The sequence below is a fragment of the Channa argus genome, chromosome 2, assembly GCF_033026475.1.
Source record: "Channa argus isolate prfri chromosome 2, Channa argus male v1.0, whole genome shotgun sequence".
Taxonomy (NCBI): Eukaryota; Metazoa; Chordata; class Actinopteri; order Anabantiformes; family Channidae; genus Channa; species Channa argus.
This window is the reverse complement of record NC_090198.1, coordinates 7,978,535-8,001,772: the sequence shown is the minus strand read 5'-3', so window position 1 is coordinate 8,001,772 and position 23,238 is coordinate 7,978,535. Positions and strand designations below refer to the sequence as shown.

The window sequence follows — 23,238 nt, the reverse complement described above, 5'->3', positions numbered from 1 at the left end:
AGAACTCCCATTATTAAATCTCTTATCCCAAATATTAATTCCATTTTAAAGTTTTTTTAAAATCTAGGGATAACAGTGACACTGTTTGATTTTTAGAGATAGTGACAATTTTATTTTACATTTTTTGAGCAAGTAGTTGTATCATCTGCAAGTTGGGCTATTTTTTGTCTCTCTGTTATTTAACATAACAAATTTGATTTAACTACGGACAATTAGTGAGCAAAGCATTTGAAACGCTAATAGGTGGATGTATGTGTAACCCGGTTGCACAGGTAGGGTTAAAATATAAATAGGTAGAACAAAATGTTCATTCAAAAATCAACTTCATGTTGATGTTTGTTCTTAGTTTATGTTACCATCAAAATTTATTTATGGCAAGTTAATTTAATTTTATGACCGGAAGTTTTACAGTGCAGTTTCCATCCGAGAGAGGGCACACACGAGAGAAAGCGCACACACGAGAGAGCGCAGGCACGAGAGAGAGAAGCGAGCATGGCTCACGTACTTTGTTGAGTTGGGGAAGTGTTAATGATATTGATAAAAAAAGAATAATTGGAATCCGAAAATCCTAAGAAAAGGAATAGGAAAGAGGAGAGTTTTCATTTAGAAGCTGCCAAACGTCAGGAGCCCGTTGTCATCGGGTTAATGAAAACTTCTTTTGTCTCGGTAAGCTAGCAAGCTAGCTCCTCAGCATGGTTTGCTAATGCTCCGTGCATGATTAGTTATTAGTTACTTATTTTGCTAATCAAGCATTGATTTGATGTTTTGGCGTCGTGCTGTACCGATGTTAATCATTTGGGAGTTACTGAAGAGTATTTTGATAATATTAATAAATACTATCTAAGAAATTCAGTAAAATATTCCTCTCTAATGATGATGTTGAGTATTTGCAATTATTGTCGCTAATTTACATTGTTCAAGAAGCATGACATTCATTTCATTATAAATCTGAATTTTGAATGTGTATGTACATGTATGTATGTATGTATGTACATATAAAATATGTAAGAAGCAGAACGGAAATTATGAGCCTGTTTATAAATGCAGGTCAGGTTTTTTTATTGGAGTGAGAACCATCTGGAAATTCCAGCAAAGAAGACCTAGAGATTCCATAGATGGCGAGCCTCCCATTGGATCTTCAGGAACCCAGCATCCTCACGGCCGCTGCATAGTTGGATGAGTGGTCTGCGTATGGTTGGATTGCTCCAGTCAGTGTAGCAATACACAGTTGAACACCCCACAAGGGTCTAACCCAGAAAATAGTGATCCATCAGAACTGACAGGTCAGACTTTATACTGAAATCTACCAATAGACTAACTCACAGACTTTGACTTGATTTTATTAGAAAACTACTTTGGAAAACCTTCAAAAGGAGAACATTCTAAATTTAGCAAAGTGATCACTAATTGAAAAAACACTATTAAGGACTATTGTTTTTTTTGGTTAAAGGGCCCAATTTTATTTTCTGTAAATATATTTTGTCATTGTATTGTTGTATATGTATATAAGTTAAACTAAAGTTCCAGTTGGCAAATTCATTGATGTCTCATGTTTGGTGATTGTTGCACTGACGCTTGGCTCCTTTCGAACCTAGAGGGAGGTGTATTACTCGAGTGGGTTACATATGCTTTTTTTTTTTTATTACTTCTGTATATGTAAAACCTTAGAAGTTCCCTGTGCGAGTTAATTGGAGCTATTCCCGTCCTGCATGCTGACACCTGCTACAGGTGGGTTGCAGTAACGGAGGACCAAGACTAGGGGGCAGCAACAAATTTTCTAATACTGTTTTCGTCGGCTGGTAACTGCAGTGCAGCGAGAGATCAAACCAGTGCCAGAAATGTAAACATTCATCTAACGTTATTTATGTGTAGGGCACTTGTGTGTTAGCCTTCCGGTAAGTCTCAGCTACTTGCATAAATAAGGTTATTTAAAAACTCTAGAATAAATGCAGAGAGATGTAATTTCTTCCGTTTTATTTCTGGACTCAGAGGTTTATTAACTATAACGTTACATTGGCCGCTCAGCAAGTGCTACGTTAGCTAACGTTAGCTATAACTTCATATACTACGGCTAAAGCTCTTTAACACGCCTGTCTGAAGTGCATACTATTACACCGGTCGCCAGTAAATAATAAACTACTTCACTAAGTGAGTTACTTGTGTTACGTTATTCTCAAAATGAATAATAAGCTGATATATAAATACACACTACGATAAAACTGAAATAAATGACTGAAAGGACAAGTATAACTTAAATCATTGTAGAGCCATCACTTAAGTGTAAAAGCGTAAAAAGTAAGTCATGTTTGATTTAAGGCCAACAACTGGCAGCCTGTGCCAACCAAGACAACCTCCATACTGATCTAATGAGACATCACATTACCTGACAAACAGTAGCCCGTTCAGTGGCTATTATTTGTCTCTCGATTACTTTTTATTTGGATGACAAGGATTTGAGTTTCAATGTGTACTCTTGTACCTTTCTACCACCTTCATAGAGTGGGTATATAATTAATAATGTAATAATTTATAGAACATAATGCAAAAGCCAGCACTTAGACACAAACTAAATGACTATTTCAAGTGGAAAAAGAAATTCATTTTCAAAAATTAAACTGACTTCAGTATTTGAAACTAGCGTATTGATCTTACGTTTCAGCCCAGGCATCGTTGGAATTTGTTGTTGATTTAGCCAGCATGGCATCATCTTCCAGCTTTGCTCCGCCAAAACTGTCAGACTTCATCCTCACAGAGCGGCTGGGCAGTGGTACATACGCTACAGTGTACAAAGCCTACAGAAAGGTGAGTTTGTAGAGATGTCTCAAGAAACTACACATGAGGCCAAAGTCTATTTCAACATTCATGTTTGGACTAAAGATTTGAATCACTTGTTCAGCAGTGAGCTTTACGTGTCATTGCTTACCTTAATGAATTAATGTACGTGAAATGTGCTTTAAACACACTCAGTTCATAGCGCTGGCAATCTACATATTTTTGTAAGCACTGTCAAAGTGAAAGCTAAATTCTATTACTGTGATATTGCAGGGAGACAGTCGAGAGGCGGTGGCCGTGAAGGTGGTCAGCAAAAAGACTCTAAATAAGGCATCTACAGAAAACCTGCTCACAGAAATTGAAATCCTCAAAACTGTGCGTCACCCTCATATAGTTCAGCTGAAAGACTTTCAGGTGAGCTCATTTCTTTTACATTTGTTGTAGCTTGTGCACAGAATGTGTTGTGAATACAAAGGTTTTAAGACATTGTCCTGTCTACATAATCTGATGAAGCTATGCGCTTTATCTTTAAACAAAACTCTTCTTTGATTTAAAACTCTATCATCATTAGAAAGCACAACAGGAAAAGATCTTGCCAAGTCAGGATGATAACATGTGGTTTCCAATCGTGAATAAAAATAATAATGAACAAACCCTTTCATTTTAAGTGTCTGACATATTTTCCTTCTTCAGTGGGACACTGAAAATATTTATCTGATACTGGAATGGTGTTCTGGTGGAGATCTGTCTCGCTTTATTCGCAGTCGCAGGATTCTGCCTGAGAGGGTGGCCCGACGCTTCCTCCAGCAGATCGGTGAGTCATCACCTGACTTGATTTCAAATCAGGACAATTGTGCAGTTTCTTCTTTTAATCTGACTTTTACTTTGGTAGGAAAAAAACATACAAGAAGAAGTATTTAGTGAGAGAAAAAAAGACATACACAGAGAGAGAGAGAGAGACAGCTGAGTTGACACTCACGTCTAATTGCATTTTTATGTATCTGCACCAACAGCCTGTGCCCTCCAGTTTCTTCATGAGCGAAACATCTCACACCTGGACTTGAAACCTCAGAACATCCTGCTCAGCGGCTCTGTCCTCAAACTAGCAGGTGATTTGCCAGTTTACACTTTGACTCCAGTACATAAACACAGTTATTTTTTTGGGATTGTGATTATATGTTCCAGACACCAGAAAACTAAGCTTCCACTATCATTCTTTTTTACACTGTTATTTTTGCACAGTGAAAAACTAATCTTTTATTTTTTAATGCCACATTTGCTCATTTATGTTGCACTAGCATCAAATTAAAGGTTTGGAAATTGTATGGAGTCTTGTGGTTTGCACAGTTTACAATACAAATGTGAGTTTGTATAACTATCCAGGATTTAAGGCAGTTTTATAGCATTCCACTGGGACATCTCGCTGTGAACATGTTACAATCTGATTTGTATTTAGATTTTGGTTTTGCCCAGTACATGTCTCCGTGGGATGAGCAGAGTGTTCTGAGAGGGTCTCCTCTTTACATGGCTCCTGAAATGGTGTGCCGGCGCCAATACGACTCCAGGGTGGATCTATGGTCTGTAGGGGTTATTCTCTATGGTAAGTATGTGATCAAATTTACATCTCTTAAATGTCTCAAAAATATCGCAACAGTAAGGCTTTCTCTTGTTTACCATGCAGTGAAGAAATTCTGGTTAAGGATCAAAACATGGCTATGGGAAGAAAGTTCAGCTTTCATTTGATCATACATACACCATATCCAGTATTTTAAACAACGTAGAAGATAGCGCCTTTTATATCAGATCACCCTAATTTTATCTCCAAAGTATTAGAACATGTGACTGACAGGCATTTCTTGTTACCCAGGAGTATCCTGTGATTTAGATTTTTAAACCGTAACCTGTTCTAAATGACTATTAGCTTTAGGTTACACCTGTGACGACAAACCAACTTAAAAAACATAAAGGTGTATATGTGAGAAATACACAGCCATGAATGTGAGAAAAAAAATGTTCTGTTAACTGTTTACTTTCAACTGTAAAGGCAACAACTTTTAATATCCTGAAAAAGAAAAAGAAAAAAAAAACACTTGTATACTAAGCAAATATGATACAGAACAAGCTGGCAAAAGAAAATAACAACAGCTGATGACAGAAGCTTGTAAGAGCTGTGAAGAAAAACCCTAAAAACAACACCAACACCCTCCACAGAGTAGGGGTAAAGGTACTTCAATCCTGTGTATGAAGAAAACATTTTTGAACAGAAATACGGAGTAAAGGTACAGAAATGAGCCACAAGAGTTCATGAACCTGAACCTGACCTTTTTCAGATCAAGCTATACTGATTAATATCATGTTATAATTCAAGTGGTTTTTATTTACTTAAAGACCCTTAAAAATGTCTAAAATAATGTAGTTTTATACCATTGTTACTCTAACGTCTGCCACGATCTTCTCCTTATATTATGGTGTTTGTGTTTGCTACTAAAACTATTTCACCGGCTAGGTGTTTGATATCCATGTTTCAAACCTTAAATCTAAAAGTCTTCAGTAGCAGCAAAAATAAATGAATTAGCCTTGCTGTCCCAATATTTTTGAAGAGGGCTGTAACTTAATTACACACTACTTCACCTGACCTATGCGGTTGATTAAAAAGCTGATGTTTAACATGATATTTTGTTTCTCGTTTTTAGTACCCAGTGCAAGTATCATTACAATTAAAAGGTTGAGCCATAACCCATTAATAGGTTCCAACATGCCCCTCTTTTTCAGACATAGAAATTGTAATCAGTTGACTGGCCCCGCAGACTGGAAGGAACATACTCAGTAGGTCACCAAAACAATTGCACCATTAATCATAAAATGGCAGCCTGTTTTGTCACCCTTTTTAGTGGTACCGTAATTGTGCAATATTAATGCAGTAACAACTACATTAGTGAAGTTCTTGTCCCTGTCAGTCATGTAAGCCATGTACACTAGTATGTAATTTACAAACTGCTAAGATTGTCTCAGTAAATGTCACCAAATGTCACATTAATATTCAGTTTGGTTCAACCTGACCTGTAGTTGCACTTCTGTGTTGTGTTTCCCCCTAATTCGATCTTGTGCTTCCACACAAGAATGAACGCGCACTTAGGTGGCGCTAACATTGGCTCGCACTATTTGGATCTGCAGGTCCAGATCTGTTTTATGAGAAAGGAAATACATTAACACATTTTTTAGACTGCAGAACATTATTAAAACATCATAACATGCGTCACAATTTATTTTTTTTTTTTTTAGAAAAGCTGTCATGAAATCATACATTGTGTGTTGCAACAATCACAATAAGGTCCGCATATTCCTGAAGGTACTGATAAACCTAAGCAATTTCAAAAGTAAGCAATATCATTTTTAAATCTAAAATGATATTGAAAGGCTTAAAAGGTTAATAACCCTTAAGAACTTTCTGTTTCTGAATAAGTGGGACTTAAAATGTGAACCAAATAAACCAAATAAACCAAAAAACCAGTAGGGGTGTGATTACTGCAACCTTTTTTTTTTCCAGAATTAATTTCTTCTCAATATTGTTTTTATGCACATAGAGGCCCTGTTTGGTCGAGCACCGTTTGCATCAAGGTCTTACTCTGAATTAGAGGACAAGATCCGGAGTAACCAACCTATCGAGGTAAGACAGCAATAAATGGGTTTCTTATTAGGGAATGGTCTGTCCTGAGGCAGATAGCTATCCTCTTGAAAACAATGAGAGAGAGATGGATTGCACTGGTACTCTAAAACTATGTTACATAGTCAAATCAAGAAGTGTAAACATGTAAAAGACTATTATCAGTCACAAACATAACATAGTCATGCTTTGTGAAAATGGTCGGATATAACTGTTGCTCTATAACCAGCCCCGAAAATGAACTTAAGTATTTCAGTCAGTTAAAATAACACAATATTAGCATAATAATTTGGCTGGATTATTTCAATTTCAAGACCCAATTCAGACCTTTGCAGTATGTAAAGTCATTGTATATTATGATTTATATTGTTAATATTATTTGGTAATAGTATAATCAAAAATAAATTTGTTTTCATTGTTAGAACCTTTGTGACAGTGTTGGTTAATGTTACCTATAAAACCACTAGATGGCTCACGTTCACAGTCTCATGTTCTTGCTTAGAAGAAGTATCAGTAAAGGCATTCTGGTCAAAGGGCGACTTGATTCTCCTCTCCAGTAATCTGTTCGGCATTTAAAGAAGCAATCTGTAATAGAAATGATAAAATGGCTTTATAAACAGACATGGAACAGGCCTTTGTAATAAATTCAGTATTTACTTGTTGTGGAAAAAAAATCAAAATGTCAGGTTCTGGCTCAGTTGTGTTAATGGTGTAATTTATATTTGCAGTTTACAAATATCAGCCAGAGGATTAAGTACACATTCAATCCAATATAGCAGCTCAGCCATAAATTATACTTTTACAAGGTATTAATTTTGGCCCCCTCGTTCATTTTAAATAGCCTTTTAATACAATGTCCTCTAGTACGACTCCAGCACCAACTAACAAATAACAAACACAGTAGAATTATCACTTTCTGACGCTTATGACATTTTCAGCTTAGAATTTTTAAAGTTAAGAGTTTTATGGCAGAGCTGCTCTAACATCTCTTAAAATTGTTATGTTGATGTTCAAATTTAAAAAAAAGTTTCAAATATAATAAAATCAATGTTAAAGTATTGAAGTTACAGCAATGGCAAGTTGTAGATGTCTGTCTGTCGGATTTACTCAGTGCATACAGAAGCCCCAGTTTGATTAGCATTGTGCCAGTTAAGGAAAATAGCACTTTTTCCATTTTGATAGGGGGCCAACAAAGCACTAGAAATCTTGTGTCGAACATAAGGTTTGGACCTAATGGATTGCATTACAATATGGCCCCATTACCCAGGGATACACACAAAGAGCTTTAAGGTCATCTTTTGACAGAAAGTAGCACTGTTAGACGAGAAGGTGTTTGGCAACAATCTGCTGTCCTTTTCCTTCGGACTTTCCTGTGGATTAAGCGCAACCTAATAAGGTTGTGTTTTGCGCATCAGCTCCCTCCTGGGGCCAGGGTATCCAAAGACTGCAGGGACCTTCTTTTGCGGTTGCTGGAGAGAAATCCCGATGCCCGGATCACCTTTGCAGAGTTCTTCACGCACCCTTTTCTAGATTTGGAGCACATGCCGACTGCAGAGAGCCTAGTGAAAGCGGTGAGAAACTAATAGGAAAAGACATAATGTTCATGCATTTATGTGTCTATAAATGACCATAAATAATGAGTGTATGATTGACTGAGCATTCATACATGTCTCTGTATGCATAAGCAATGGATGTGCATTCAGTGAAGCCAGTTCCTATTTCCTCTCTTCAGAAAGAGCTGGTCCTGCAGGCCGTTCAGAAGGACCAGGAGGGGGAGAGGTCTGCTGCTCTGTCTCTGTACTGCAGTGCCCTTGAGCACTTTGTCCCCGCTATTCACTGTAAGAGCACCATCCACTTTCATATCCTGTATGTGGCCTAAGCCCTTGAATAAGACACTGCCAATGCAAATAAATGTTAAGACTAAATGTTTCTCCTCTTCAGACGAGACAGACCGACAGCGTAAAGATGCCCTCAGGCAGAAGGTGGGTCTGAAAACACACCCTTCCCCATTCGCATTTGGATTACTCTATATTTTCAGTCGGTCTGTTTTTTTACACTCCAGTGGCTTTCACTTGGAATGAATTCTCCTCTATGAATCCCATATGGTGTGGATGGAGAGGATATGGCATGGTTGACGTGATTAAGTTGATTCAATGTAAGAGGACTTCCCGCAGGTCAGCCAGTACGTGTCTAGAGCCGAGGAACTGAAAGCCCTGGTGGACTCAGACAACAGACTGAGCTTTGAGGAGGCCCGAACCTCCAGGGATGTTCTCAGAGGTAAGAAACACAGCTTACTGCAAAGGCAGCGGCACTGCATGTGGGCCTTAGCCTTGTCTGGTCCGGTTCGGAAATGTAATCCACGTTCAGATAACGTGATTTTTATTTTATTTTCTAATATTATTCCTTGCAGGTACGAAATGTGGCATTAAATTAAAGACATGCTACATTAACCCACTGACTGCAAAAACATTTAATGTGAGCTACAGAATTCCTGTCCTTCTGTGGGGTTATGTGATTAAGTAATGCATAATTTTAGTAGAATACACTGATGGTACAGTGGGTCTGATATACAGCAGCGTTTAATGCAGGGTTTTTTGTTTTTGTATTGTTTTCAGAAATGTCTCGAAATCAACCACGGCTTCTTGCTGCTTTGGAGATGGCCTCTACTGCCATTGCTAAGGTTAGAAGTGGGTGATGCTTGGTGATGCCACTGCAATCGATGGCTTCTTGTCTGACTGCTAAACTAAAAACATCTATATTGTAGTTTTGCTTGTTTGACATTGTGTTGTGTTTTGGATATTTTGGTGCCTCTGCAATAGTTGAAAGTACAAGAATGGCCAAAGTGACTCTGTGGTCTGTTTTACTGTATAAGTAGTGTGTTGCCTCATTTTCATTTCCCTACAGGAAGAGAGTGGATTGGACGATCAAGAGGCCCTGGATTTGTACCAACAGTGCTTAGGAGAACTGCTTTTGGCACTAGCAGGTAGATACTCTTTTCTTTCTATGCAACATGGCTGTAAACAGTTATCCTGTACTTGTGTGCTACTGAGCTATTCCAGATAGGGCCAAAAATGTGTGCACTTTTGTTAGAGAAGCTATGTAGGAATATCTTGGAGGAGGCGGTCAAGACAGATAGGCATAATAGGAAGTGATCAAGACAAGTACAGGCTAGGTCAGAAATTTAGTTAGGGGTCAAACAAGAAACTATTACTCACCAAGAAGCAGCTGAACTAAGAAAAAGATTTATATGGGAAAGGTTGGAGAGGGCAGACAGAAATGACTTGGAGAGATCATGAAGATGTGAGAGATTTAACTGACATTTAAGTACAAGTAGAGCAATGGGGACAAATTGAAAGAGCCTCTGAAGAGGACAGAGATTCTCTGACAAAGATGGATGATCACTAAGAGATGGAAAATAACTTGGAGAGGGACTCAGGGAATTCAGAGAGGGGGAAAGATAGAGTAGAGCGATAGATTTGGAGACTCTCGGTAAGCGACAGACAGACAGAGGGACTACAGAAGAGACTCCAGTGTTTCTGTCTGTGGCCTGGCGTCCATTATGCCTGGCTCATGAGCTCATCTGGAAGAGCGGCCTAATGGAAGAGGTGGGATAGATTGATCCAGATGTGGCTTTGAGCTGGGATGAGACCTGATGCCAGCGCCCTGTGTGTGGTATGAGAGCCCTGCCATGTGCTTTCAATTTAGATAGCACACTTTATTTCTTTGTGTTATTGCACACTGGGAACAAACAAAAACTATTACCTCTCATGTGAAACAAGAACTTTGATCACCCAGCTGGTTCTATCTAAGCCTCTTCCAGTAGTTTCTGATACTTTAGACTAGAGATTTTCTTATTTACAACAAATATACAGTATTTTCCTTTTGTGCTTGATTAATTCTACATTGCCTCAACCTAAACCCCCCTTTTTTGTGTGGTTTAGCAGCTCTTTATGGTAAATGGCTGACCACACATTCCATGATAGGGAAACTCTGTCTCTCAGCTGCACCAGGAGCCTTGACCTCCAAGTGCAGCGATAGCAACATGAAAGCGGTGGACTACTTTAATTAGTAGGAATCGATTTGTGTTCATGACTGGAGGCACATTTTGATTAGTTTGTAGTTGGAGAAATAGTTTACAGGAAAATTCAATGCAACAATTAAGTTATAATTGAGACTTTGTATTACATGTGTGCAGGAGAACCTCCAGGGAATCAATAATATAACCCCACATTACCCCATATCACCCAAACCTGTCCCTCTCTCCAGGGTGAAAGGGCCTTACTGTATGCCACAGCAGATACCAGCAGTGGTATTGTGGGGGGAAAACATTGGTTCTTTGTTTAGTTAAGAGTTCTTTGTTACACAGCTTCCTAACGTGCCTCACCAGCAGAAAGGCCATCTCCTCCTCCCCTCTCTATCGACTCGAACTCTCTTCTTTTCCTAACTGTGAAAACATGTGCTTACCTTAGAAACAGTTGAGCCCCCATGCCACCCATGAGCCCCCACTTTACACATTTGTGAAATCCAATCCAGTAGTTGATCTGTTTCTTGAACAAACAAGGTGATTAAGTAGTGGACTCTCTCATGCCTTCCTTTCCTCATTATTCTTGTCTGTCTCTCTTTTTTTTTTCTTTACTTTGTGAGCCAGCTGAGCCCCAGGGCCGCAAGAGAGAGCTGCTCCACAGCGAGGTGAGTTGGTGAGAAAGAGCTTTTGGTTGAGTGCTTTCGATAGGCACGACTATCTGTCACCTCCCAGTGAGCCTTCGGCTGATCATCAAACTCTGAGAGAATCACATGACCCTTGACCCTTCTTCCTATAGTGACATTTTCTTTGGCAAAGCCTAAGCAACCTAATCCATTATCTGTAGCACTTATAATTTATCACTACATGACCCCTTGTTTGTGAATATATTCATAGAGGTGTTTCCCTTTTGCTCTGTGAAGCTTTTTAAACTCCATTTAGATAAGTTTCTATGCTGGATTTTATTTACCAGGGAAGTTGGAAGTCGCAGCTGTGAATGAGTTCCTAGCATAGTTGACTGCTGTCCAGCACACCTGGAACCATAACAATACCATTTATAGCCACGTTAGCCACTGTTATCAACACCAGTTTATACCAATGTATAGTGCTGTATTTTGTGGATATATAGTTACATATCCACACAAAGACGTTGGACAGCAGTGTTCATGCAACTGTTTTCATGGACTCAAATAAGACAGTGCTAGTGCTAAACAACATTTTACTACAGCTTTCACTGTTTTGATCATTGGAGTAGCCACTGGGTTTTTGAGGTTGGGGTTGGCGACTTTCCATCAAGTAGCCAGAGAAGTAAAATGAATACTCATGTTGCTCCCTAAATGCTGGATGTGTATATAGTGATCTATGTGCAAACTGAAAAGATAATAATGCTTTATTGTACATTATTGTTCTAACAACGTATTACAGGTTAATGGTTGCAAATTTAAATTCAATTAAAAATGAAATCTGATGCCCGCTATTGACATTTATATTGCCTGAGGTAAAACTGATTTTGAAATTAACAGAACAAGGTAACTTGACAATAATAATGATAGTAATAATAAAAATAATTGTTATTGAAAGTGTTTTAGAGAACAAATAATCTTGTGCTGAAATTACAGAATTATATAGTATTTACAAACTTTAAGAAAAGCCAGGAAAATCCCTTCATTAACCTGCTCTGTTGCACTAATAAGACATCTTCTGTAGATTATGTGCATACTTGTTGATGCCAACATGAACAAACTTGAATAAACCCTAAATTTTGATGGTCCAGTAAAGTTGCTGGCTGTAACTTTCAGGAATTAAGATTCTTATACTAATATTAATATTCTACTTTCACGCTATTAATGCTTCAGGCATTGTTTAGCCAGTAACTAAGCCTACAACAGACAACAGCATTTTGGCATGAATCTCAAAAGCGGGCTACGGGCTTGAGTGGGGCTCACAGACCTCCCTATTTGAAGTTTTATGGGTGCTTGTCCTAAGTAAATTCAGATGCGGGTGTAATAATCTTAACGCAGCTTTAAGGAGGCGGGGTGGGGGATTAGATCGAAAGCATGTGTGTATGTGAGAACTCAGAAGAGCCAACACATGCTGCCATAACGGCCACTATGTGTGTTCATATCTACTGTAGAGCACACTTGAGCTTTTCATGGCTGCAATTCAATATCTTGACACCTCATGTGTGAGCCACAGCTTCGATCCAGCTAGTGTATGTTGATGTAGTGTCATAATGGCTGGGCATACACAAAGTCCTGTGGAATGTTTGAGTATATATAGTATGACGCTTTATATAGAAGAACACGGCAAGTTATCGATAAATCACATACGCTTTGCTCACACGTGAAGATGTTTCCACATTTATGGAACTTGGTGATTAAAAGATATTGGGATTAAAGCGCTATGGCTACTTAAGGTTAAGACAAGGACAAGATAATAAAACCTGGGGTCAGAATGATTATTTACCACAACGAACTGATTGGTCTTTCAACAAGACATTATGCCTTCAGATCTGATGTTAATGCAGAAATACTCCAGAAAGCTTGCTGTATACTGTAACATAGTGGTAATAGAGGTAGGTGCAGCCAAGAAACTTCATCATTACCAGAGATCTGATTACCACAGTAAAGAGCAGCCTCAAGCATATGATGACAGCAGTTACTACTTGCACATGTGTACCATATGAAATTTTTTAAATAAAATAACAGAGCATGTAGCAGATCAGGAGAGCTGATCAGTTTAATCTGATTTACATGTTGAGTTTAAGTCCATATGCATCTTAAAGTTATTGCGTTTCGCACGCACAAAGATGCCGCAGTTTACAGTAAACAAGTGCGGCTCAGGAAATAAAGTTGGGAATTGAAACAAATTTGGAGGAAATCATCCCGCCTTAATTAGCCTGAGTCACTGACGGTAATAAATACTTTATAAAATGGGTATTTTGAAATCTTGGCCTTACAACTGTTTTAGATTAATTTTTAGATGTACGGTATTATCACATTTTTATCCAATAGAGACACACCGTATAGCTTACCATACACCTAAAAATGCAACCTTATCGTAGTGTTAGAAGAAAAATCTGGAATCATCAAGCCAACACTTGTGTTAAAAGTGTCCTTATTTACATCTCTAATATCCATGTCCTGTAACGTTGTCCCATCAGATTAAAAGCTTGATAACCAGAGCTGAATACCTAAAAAAGCACGTCAAGGTAAGCACATATTACATATTACTACTTTCCCTCCCTGCCTTTCGACTAATGTTCTAATTTCCTGATGAAAACAGGTGATGTTCAATAATTGATATCATTACATCATCATTTTGTCTTTTTTTTTTTTTTTTTAATCTTTTCTTTTTTGGTGATCACTTGCATGTGTTTATCTTTCAGATGCAGGAGACTCAAAGAGATGTGTCCCTCGATCGAGAAACTCTTGTAGACACTGTCAGAAGCTGTGAGTTTTCCCTGCTGTGCCTTTCACAGTGTATTTTTGAAAAACCTTGCACCCATACTGATTGGTGACTTTCTATGCTCTGGTATTTGAAGGTGAAGAATTGTTAACTGAAGAATACCTGCCTCAAGTTGCAGTGAAATGTCCCTTCAGTGAAGGGTATTCCACTTGTAAAATATGAGCCATTCTCTGGCTGTGCTGGCCACCCTGCAGGACAGTCTGGCTCTTTGATTTCGTTTCAGTGCAGCCCTAGGCTGCTCTGTCCTCTGCCCTGTTGTAAAGTCTGCCTTGTGAAACAGAGGCATAGTCCTGGCAAGGAGACTCCTTAAACGCCAGACCAAGAAAAACGCAAACAAAATCAGCACACACTTCACGCTCACACAGTAACTTGTCTTTTATTTATTTTAACAATACATGTATGTTCAGCACAACACATCAAACCTGAACAATGCAACAATTTAGGTTCTGTACTACATAATCATAACATACTGGAACATCCCCAGCTGTAACCTATATACACATGCCCTGACATCCCGTATTTCCTGTGGCAAGCCCTTAGATGGAGGGTGGATACCTAAAGCCCAGACAATATCCTGTTCTCAGCAAGAAATTCCTGGGGAATTATGAAAAAAATAATGGGGGAAGGGCACCAATGACTCTAGGGGCTGCTCGAGTTTCATTAAGAATGTGGCTTCTTATTCTACTGCTGTTATTTTAATAAAACCATGCCCCAGTGAGCCATATTTGTTGGCACTGGTCCAACAGCAGCTGTACTCGAGAGGGTTGCAGCAACGCCCAAGTCTAACTGGTGACCTGAGACTGAACCGAAACAAGCAGCAAGGTTTTGCCGAGAAGCATCACTGTAACCCTCTGAAGACGCGCATGTCAAATTGAAGCAGCAGGCACAGTTAGGGGAATGAAAAGTGTTTCAGTTTCAGGTTTGCATCTTCATAATGCACATTGATTATTTCTGTCTTCCCAGCCTGCTGTTTGCAGTAAGCTTGATGACCACAGGAACCAGCTGGGATGTCCCTACAGCATCAGACTGTCTCTCGAGTCTTAGGTTGGACACAGTCGGAGTTTATACCTGAGCAGGTTATTGTTGGGACCAAATCAAACCTGCATCACACCTCACACTAACTAACAGCCCGGGTGGGATTTTACAGTTGCCAGTTAAATGTGGTCAATATTTTGGTTGCTGCTGGAAAGTGTTTGTACTAGATGATTTGAAAGGCAAAGAACTTGTGTTCATTCTTTCATCGGAAAAAAACAGTTAAAATACTGAAAGTAGCTCTTGAATTTTGCATTTGCACACTCGTGAAATTCAGTTGCCTGCTCTTGTACAATGTGCTGTTGCACTTTTAGGCCTCAAATCCCTCCCCCTGACACTCCATTGACATGTAAATGTTGGACAGCTTGTATGACAACACTACACTGTCACGGTAAAGCAGTTAAACCGATACTATTGCATTTATTTTAGTGCAGAGCATCCAGGAGTGTTTGCAGGACAACCTAAAAACTAAAAGCCTGAAAATACATATCATACAGTTTTAAAATGGTGACATTTAAGAAGTATCGCAACAGTTGTAAACTGCCTTTAAGTGTATGAAGACCTCTGCAAACATGCACATACTCCCTCAAACCCCCCCTTTCCCACCCTCTTTACTGTGGCTCAACCACAGGCTCCCCATGCTCACTCTGCTGATAGAGCCCTCTCCACCACTATGAGGGAAAATGGAGAGGTGCAGCCTCTGCTTTATTTACACTAGGCTTGCATTTTCTTAGGTTTGGCACTGGCTGAGGGATACTGTGATTTGTGGCACTCATGCTCATAACGTGGCCTATGTTAAACCATAAAGCATCAGTGGCTGACTGGTAATCCTCGCTGTTGTAGGTCTTCAGGGACTTTTTTGTTTTTAGACAGGTAAAGTGCTTGAATACTCCTAAAAGGGGAACGTTGCTTTGTTAACACAAGTTTAAAGTCATCTAGAGGAAATACCTGAATCAGGAGTTAAAGGAGGAAATTATAAATATGTCTACTGGCAATATGTCTACACTGCTGTGTTTTATTTTATTTTTTTGTTTGAATGTTTATACAGCTGTGATTTCATGAAATATTTATTAAATGAGAAATTCTGTGCAAAATAAAATGGCTAACTCTGAAGTCTGTAGTCTGTAACTTCTTCAGACATTTTGCTAACAGCACAGGGAAAAGGCTCCTATGTCAGAGCCAGTCAGAAAGATTAATGCGACGTCGTGGGAGAAACACTGCTGGTCCCTCGCCATCGCCATCATATGGAGGGCCGCTCTGCAGAAACAGCTGGCTTCTGTCCACCAAAGGAGGAGTGAGGAAGGCAGGCAAGGGAAAGCAAGGACGTTTGATAATTATATGATTCTGATGTTAGTATGGACATCTGTAAAAGCTGAATTTTAAAAATGTCGGAAACTACAGGAGCTACGCTGAGAATTACACAATAATTCATCACAAGTCTTTTTTGTTTTTGTGCTTGTAGTTCTTAGGCCAAACGTGAGAGATGTAGCTATTTTTACAGTGTATGACATTTCATGCATGCAAACATGAGGGTTAGTTTTGAAAGTAAAAGCTGGATTATTGCTCCTTAAATTTAGAAAAGGATAAATATAATTTAAAGGGAACACTTGGCTTTGGAGAAGCTTTTATCAAATTGGAGAAAGTAAGCAGGATAACAAAGTGATCATTTAGGTTATGTGTTTGAATACATAGAAAGCCTGTGAGAAATGTGGGATCCCATGTAATTTAACTCATACTAGGGGCTAAATATCTGGACATTGCAGCCTCTGCTGTTTCAATTTTGGCCTTTTTTTTTTTTCTCATGAGCTGCTTGACTTTATGGAAGTGCAATCTCTAGGGGTCTTCTTTTAAAATACTGACTCAAAGGCAACAAAATCGTGGAAAAACCATTACGAACATCAAGTTATCTAAAAGCACTGAAATGCACAGTGTGGTTTATGACCCAGAGTAGAGTTTTTTTGTTTTTGTTTTTGTTTTGCAGTACCATCTGGCTAATCACCTTCACCTGGCATACCTGGTGCAAATCACTCCCAGACTGTATTATTAGAACAGAGAGTAGCGTGCCCCCCCCCCACCCCCTTCGAGTCCGGGAGCCACAGGGTGGAGCACCACCCGGCGCTGCTTTTGTAGCATTGCTGTGGAGGGGGCTCCGGTTTGCTGAAACGGTGCCCATGCTGTTGGCTTTAATCAGGACATATAAGCATGCTGCTGACAGGGAAACTTTGGATGCAATTTTTGACCGTTTGTTGGGTGTTTCTGGGAGTTCTGCCAGTTAAACGTTGCCCCTAAAAGTGCACAGAATATCCTTACAGTAATGCAGCCCAGAGAGGGAGATTCTGAAATGGAAAACTGAACCCACTGCCTCATCCTCTAAGACCCCCCCCCCCCCCCCCCCTCCCGTCTCCACTCTAACCACAACATGGGACATTGTGGCTTTAATTGGCTTCTATTTCACTAAAGCTCCAAAAACATTTATTATTGCCCATTCCCCAGGCTTTCTCTCTCTCTTTGTTGATACTGTTAATGGCACAGCAATTGTGTCAAGTTGGCATCAGCATCACCCATAAAAAGGGGTCTCTATGTTCTGGACCTGTAGAAACAGGGTGTCCTTGACTCCACCCCCCCTGCAGTAAAAACAGAGAGCAGGTCAGCCATTCACTGTGGCTCGATGGTTATCATGAATGGAACATTGTGCCTAGCAGAGACAAATCCCCATGCTAAAGAGAGATTTGGGGTCAGAGGAGTTGAATAAAGATAATTTAGAAAATGGGCTCCAGCACAGTGCTGCCTCTGTAAACCCCAGTTCCCTCCACACATTCAACTCCCCAAGGCTGCTCTGCTCATGTTTGTTTTGATTTTGCTCCCAGAATTGGGGTGGGGAGGTTGAAGTGGCGGAGGGGTTTGAAGGGGGCAGGGCGGTTATGTTGGAGGACTTAAAGATGCATGGCACTGGTTGAGACAGATTAATAGGACCAAATACAATCTAAGTAAACTAGACGGAGTCATGCTACACTGTAGCTGTAGGCCACGTTGTTTCTCCAGCTTCCTGTGCTTCCACGGCACAATAGACAATTGGAAGTGCTTGGGGATTCCTGTGGTTAACGGAAAATCAGGAGAAACTACAGAACTTCTTTTCAGGTTTGGAGATGTTGAAAAAGGCCACCTGCTAAGCCAAGTAACAGATAATTACTAATTACTCAAGTAAAGCTGAGGACATGCAGAGAAACATGCGTCATAGACAAATATGTTTTTAATGAACTGTAGTGACGCCACTTGACAAAAAAAAACTTAAGGTTGTGAATAGTTTGTGAGTTTTGCACTCTTGCCACTGTCGATTGTACAGATTAGACATGAGTGAATTTATATTTCCAAAGCAGTTATGTACCTCACACCTTGCAGCTATGCTAAATGATTTATTTACAATTTGTTAATGACTTGGAAATACCAAACCAAGTGTGGCACAAGCCCAGAATGATCCCTTGCCCTGAAACCATCAGTTCATTGGCGTTTTGGTCATTGGCAAAGCCTGTGAATACGCGAGTTAAATCCGAGCGTATACAGTGAAGCCCTTCTGTCGGATAAATGGACGTGGCTGGCTTGCTGCTGTAAAAGTCATGGTGCCTTAATTACAGCTGGAGCTTAAAATGTAAGTCGAATACCGATTTGCCTTTTTATTCCAATAAGGATTTATTGTGCAATAACAAGACACTTAAACTGCGTTTTAGTTACACGGATCCAGTGGTCTAAATATTAGCTATAGCAGCCTATACAGTTTTAGAATTTCAAATTTAACATTAAATATTGCTGCATTCAGTATAAAAAATAAAGTTCTCTTGTGGAAAACTAGTCACATAAACCTCAATCTGACCTGTAGAGATAGAGACCAGACCACACACTTGTTTCTCGATCTGTCTGTGGACAAATTTCATCATTGCACAACTTCATTTGATAAACATTTTATTATAAAACTCCTGCATATGGGAAGACCACTCTGAGACATTTACTGTTCCACAAGGGGAGAAGACAAATCACATGAGTTTATGTGGACAATATCTGAGCTACATTTGTGTGTGCATGTTGTGTTTAATCCATTTAGGTGAAAGTGGCCAGACACTGGCTTCTTTTACGTCACATAATTGTAAAATATATATACACATTCTTCATATTCTACCTTTATAATTTAACATTTATCAACATGGTTCAAGACTTCATAACAACAAAAAACAACAACAAAAAAAACTTACATTTTAAGTGGGCAGCTTCATTACAAGTGATGAATAGTAAGAAAATTCCTTTACTTTCCCTTTAAACTAAACAACTTAATGTGGTTTGCATCCTTGGACTACTGTGAGACTAGTTTTGTTTTATGTGCATTTTGTGCATGTCATTCAGAAACCAACTGGTGACATCTCTGCACATGGTCTCAGAGACATCTGGTTTAGTTAGTGACACCCGAACAAACCCTGTGAACAAATAATTAACATACATTCTACATGTGCTTGACCATTTGGAACGCACTGCACAGGCAGATTGTTTTTAAAACCAAATTCATCCATATGTAACAAGACGAAGATGTGACAGACCAGGGAAGCCTCCTGTCATGGGCGGAGTTGTTGATACACTGAGGGGTTTCTACATGACCTATGTGCACTGGTAGCAGACAGGCTTTCCTGGGTTGTTATTTAGGCAGCAAAGACAGGGGTCTAGGCGTCAAAGGGGGACAGGCTGCGGGGGAAGAGAAGGGGGGGGGAGTCTCAGGAAAAGTTCAATAAAACAATCTCAAATGGGGGAAGGGTCCCCGGATTGACGGCTAGAGAGGCACTTCTGTTAATTTAAGTACTTTATTCCACACCCTTCCCTGTCCTTTGGCTGTTCCAACAAATATTTGAAGTGTGGTTGTTGCAACAATGCTGAGGCCCCTGAAATGGAGAGCAGAGCAAACAGAAACTGGATGGGTCCAATGTTTGTCTAAAGTCTTAATAAAGCCACGCTCCAAGTACCATTGAAACCAAACAAACAGCAGCTCTTCAAAAAGGCACACAAATTGGCAAAGCGTTGCTACAAAGTCTAGTTTGGTTCATTGCCTGTCATTATCACCTCAAACTATTATTGCCATTTCTGAAAGCAGGCTTTCCGTCAGTTTCCACAAAGTGGAAGGATCTCTACGTGGGATTTTAAACACAAATCAAAAGAGGACTTTTCCTGAGTGAGATGTGCATGAAGAAGAATTACTAGGCAAATTGTACAGTTGTGCCCACACAAAACCTTACTGTGCTCCCTGTCACCACACAACCTAACCGGGATTGCAGGCCTGGGAGTCAAAAAAGGTTCTCTCCGTATCCAGCAGACCAGTTTTTTACGTCTTGTGTGTCAGACTTCCATCCATAATTTCAGAAAGTGAGCATTAAATCAGTATAATATTCGTGCTAGAGGAAAAAACAGGAGTGTCATGCAGCTGGATAAGCTCGGAGAAGAGGAGGATTGGTCAGTGTGCACTTCCTCCCTGTCATTTTTAGGCTCATAGTCCTCATCCTCGTAGAACTCATCTACATCAGGCTGGTCTGAAACACTGTGGTCTCCAATGAAGCAAAGTTTGCTCATGTTCTCCTTGACCACCTCGCAGAAAGGCCTCTCCACCCCATCACAAACACACCGGTTGAGCAGCACGCCATTTGGGATGAACAGCATCTGGTGAATGGTGTCTTTACACTTGGTGGAGCACTTCCTGCCATTGAACAACTGGCCGCAGTATGACAAGTAGGCCGTGAGGGAGGTGTGGCATTTACTGTCTTCCTCGCACCGCTGCCGGGCCTCCATGCACCCTATCCCCCCGGCATCGCTGGGATATCTGCGTGGGAGGCACGGCTCTATGGCTCGCTTGGCGCCGAGGCACTCCACGTCCTGGGCGCAGTCGCAGGTCTCCAGGTCGGGCCCGCTGCGGGTGTGATTCAGCCGGATCAGCGCGTTGATGCAGTGGCTTGGACATTGCCTCCTGGTTCCTCTGATGTTCCCCTCACACGCTGCCAAGTACTGACTGTACGCAAGGTCACATTCAGGTTCGTCGTGGCACCGAAGGAGCGCCTGCCAGCAGATTAACTGGGCATCTAAGGCCACCAGCACCCATGGGAGAAGTGCCAGGGCTCTGCACGCACATTTCATGCTTGGATGGAGTTCTAGTTCGGTGACGTGCACTTTCTCCACCAGCACATTAGTCTCAGGACAGTTTACACATGGAATCTCACGCACTGACGTTCACATAAGTATCCCATACGTGGATGTTTGTTACCAGCTCACTCGAAAAATTACACTTGGGCTGTGAGAAATATCCCCGAACTTGCTCGTGAGTGGCCTCCTGCTGCTCAGCTTTGAACTGTGGAAGTTAGGGTTTGACTCGCGTGGCTGCAGACGAGAGAAGCGGCGCAGTAACAGTCACTCCGGGAAAATGTGGGAAATCCGAATCCGACCCGTGGTCTGTGCCTGCTCCATGACGCCGGTGAAGATGGGAAGTTGGACGCTCCAACGCGCGGCCGTGCTATCCAAAGTGAACGCGCACTCTAACTGCAGATATTGTCCACAACTCAGTTCGGACACTTGGACTCATCTTGCCATTGTTAGTTTCGACTCCTCTTCTAATACTACTGTTTAGCATCCATCCACGCATTCCAAACTGTTGTTGTTGTTGTTGTTTTTAATCATTTATTTATTTCATTTTTATTTGTTAGAGGTTTCTCTCTGTCGAATTTAGTCCCGCTATGCGCGTCTTTGTCCCTCTTTTTGGTCTTACGCTTCACGGTCCGCAGAGCATTCCCCACAACACCCCTCCTTCTGTCGAGAAAAAAGAAAGAAAAGTTTTCCTCCCCCCTCTCCCTCTCTCTCATTTACAATCCCGGCCACCGATTGGTCGTCTTTGAGGAGTCAGCCGTGGGATTCATTTCCAGGCCTACAGCAGCTCAGCTCTGCGCACAAATCCTCTAACTTTATGACGAGACAGGCTGGATGAAAATTTTTATCATTTTCCTTGCATGAAACTCAGGATCTGTGTGGTCCCCTCTTCTCTTGCAGTAAAGTGGGGGTGAGGGGGCGGTGGGGGGGGGGTTGCAAAACAAATTCCTTTTGCAAGAAGCTCACGTCTGCAACTCCACAAAAACAAAGCTGGTCCTTTTTAGTCCTACACGGAGCCAGGGGAACCCTCGGTGATAACTGCTCCGTAGTTGAGGGTTTTCACTTAAAAGTTGGCGCTAATTGTCCTTTCGCTCTTTCCTCCTGTCTCTCTCTCTCTCTCTCTCTCTCTCTCCCCGTCCCCTGCCTCTCATTCTACTGAGTTTTTAAGCCCCGATTGATAGAGGAGAATGGGAGAGAATAGTATTTTCTGGCCCGTTTCACCCTAATTGTGCCAGATTGGCCATGCAGTGGCCCAGTGTCTTTCCAGACTGAAGATTGTTCACGCACTGCGGCCTGTCAATGGAGAGGGGTTTCACCATCAATATATTTTACAGCCACCCCCATTCACACAACACTTGAAAACTACCAATAGCTCAGGCTTTTCTACCATTGAGATGGTAACTAACTTGATCCTTTTTTTTTTTTCCTTTTTTTGCAAGTCACTTTCAGGTCTGCCCCCACTGAAGGGCTATGCCAGTTCTGCACAAGCTGCACAAAACCAGATGGATGCCCAACCTGATACCCATCCAAGACTACAATATAGCAGTTGCCTCTAAAAACAAAAAAAATGTCCTCTTAAACATATATATTGTTGGCATAACAACAGATACAGCAAATATCATGTATTTACATTTAAGCCACGTGTACTGTATGAACCACCTGGGTACAAAAATGCAAGGACGGCTTCTAAAATCCCTCCCAGATCTTGTAGTTCACACTGGAGAACATGTAGATTGTTTTACTTATTCTGTCCCAACACTGCAAAGAATGATAAGGTTTGTCTCCACATGCAAAATCACCTTAATGTCATTTAAATCCAGGTGACAGCAACATCCCATCTCTGAGCTGTCAATCATAGTCATTTACCTGTCTCTTCGATTATTCCGGAAGTTGTGAGAGTTTATTTTTGTCTCCACCTGGTGTTCAATCTGCTTCAGATTTAGGAAAAATGATAAATGACTTAAGGCAATGTGTTATGAAACAAATTCACAGAACAGAAGTACATTATCGTAAAAATCAGTTTATTGCAGTTAAAACTCGAAATACTTTCAGAGACAGAATAATACAGATACTGGGAAACAAAGAAACAGCCAAAGAAGACACCACGTGTCATGGCAGC

The 23,238-nt window shown here is 40.5% G+C and overlaps 2 protein-coding genes across 3 annotated transcripts; one reads left to right on the top strand and one right to left on the bottom strand.

Moving 5' to 3' along the window:
* Window positions 1–1,783: 1,783 nt before the first annotated feature.
* Window positions 1,784–16,070, top strand: ulk3 (unc-51 like kinase 3). Of its 2 annotated transcripts, none has more exons than XM_067495107.1 (17): window positions 1,784–1,895; window positions 2,660–2,802; window positions 3,046–3,186; window positions 3,466–3,586; window positions 3,786–3,881; window positions 4,229–4,372; window positions 6,357–6,439; window positions 7,852–8,007; window positions 8,169–8,274; window positions 8,378–8,418; window positions 8,611–8,713; window positions 9,052–9,116; window positions 9,341–9,419; window positions 11,085–11,125; window positions 13,621–13,668; window positions 13,846–13,909; window positions 14,889–16,070. In XM_067495107.1, the coding sequence occupies exons 2-17, from the start codon at window positions 2,698–2,700 to the stop codon at window positions 14,903–14,905; spliced, it is 1,410 nt and encodes a 469-aa protein (XP_067351208.1). In that variant the 5' UTR covers window positions 1,784–1,895; window positions 2,660–2,697; the 3' UTR covers window positions 14,906–16,070. The 2 variants fall into 2 exon arrangements, with proteins under 2 accessions (XP_067351208.1, XP_067351209.1); XM_067495108.1 differs by lacking the exon at window positions 1,784–1,895 and adding an exon at window positions 1,917–2,148.
* Window positions 16,071–18,897: 2,827 nt separating this feature from the next.
* si:ch1073-459b3.2 (growth arrest-specific protein 1) lies at window positions 18,898–21,776 on the bottom strand. Its single transcript, XM_067495105.1, has one exon. The coding sequence runs from the start codon at window positions 21,114–21,116 to the stop codon at window positions 20,367–20,369; it is 750 nt and encodes a 249-aa protein (XP_067351206.1). The 5' UTR covers window positions 21,117–21,776; the 3' UTR covers window positions 18,898–20,366.
* Window positions 21,777–23,238: the final 1,462 nt, after the last annotated feature.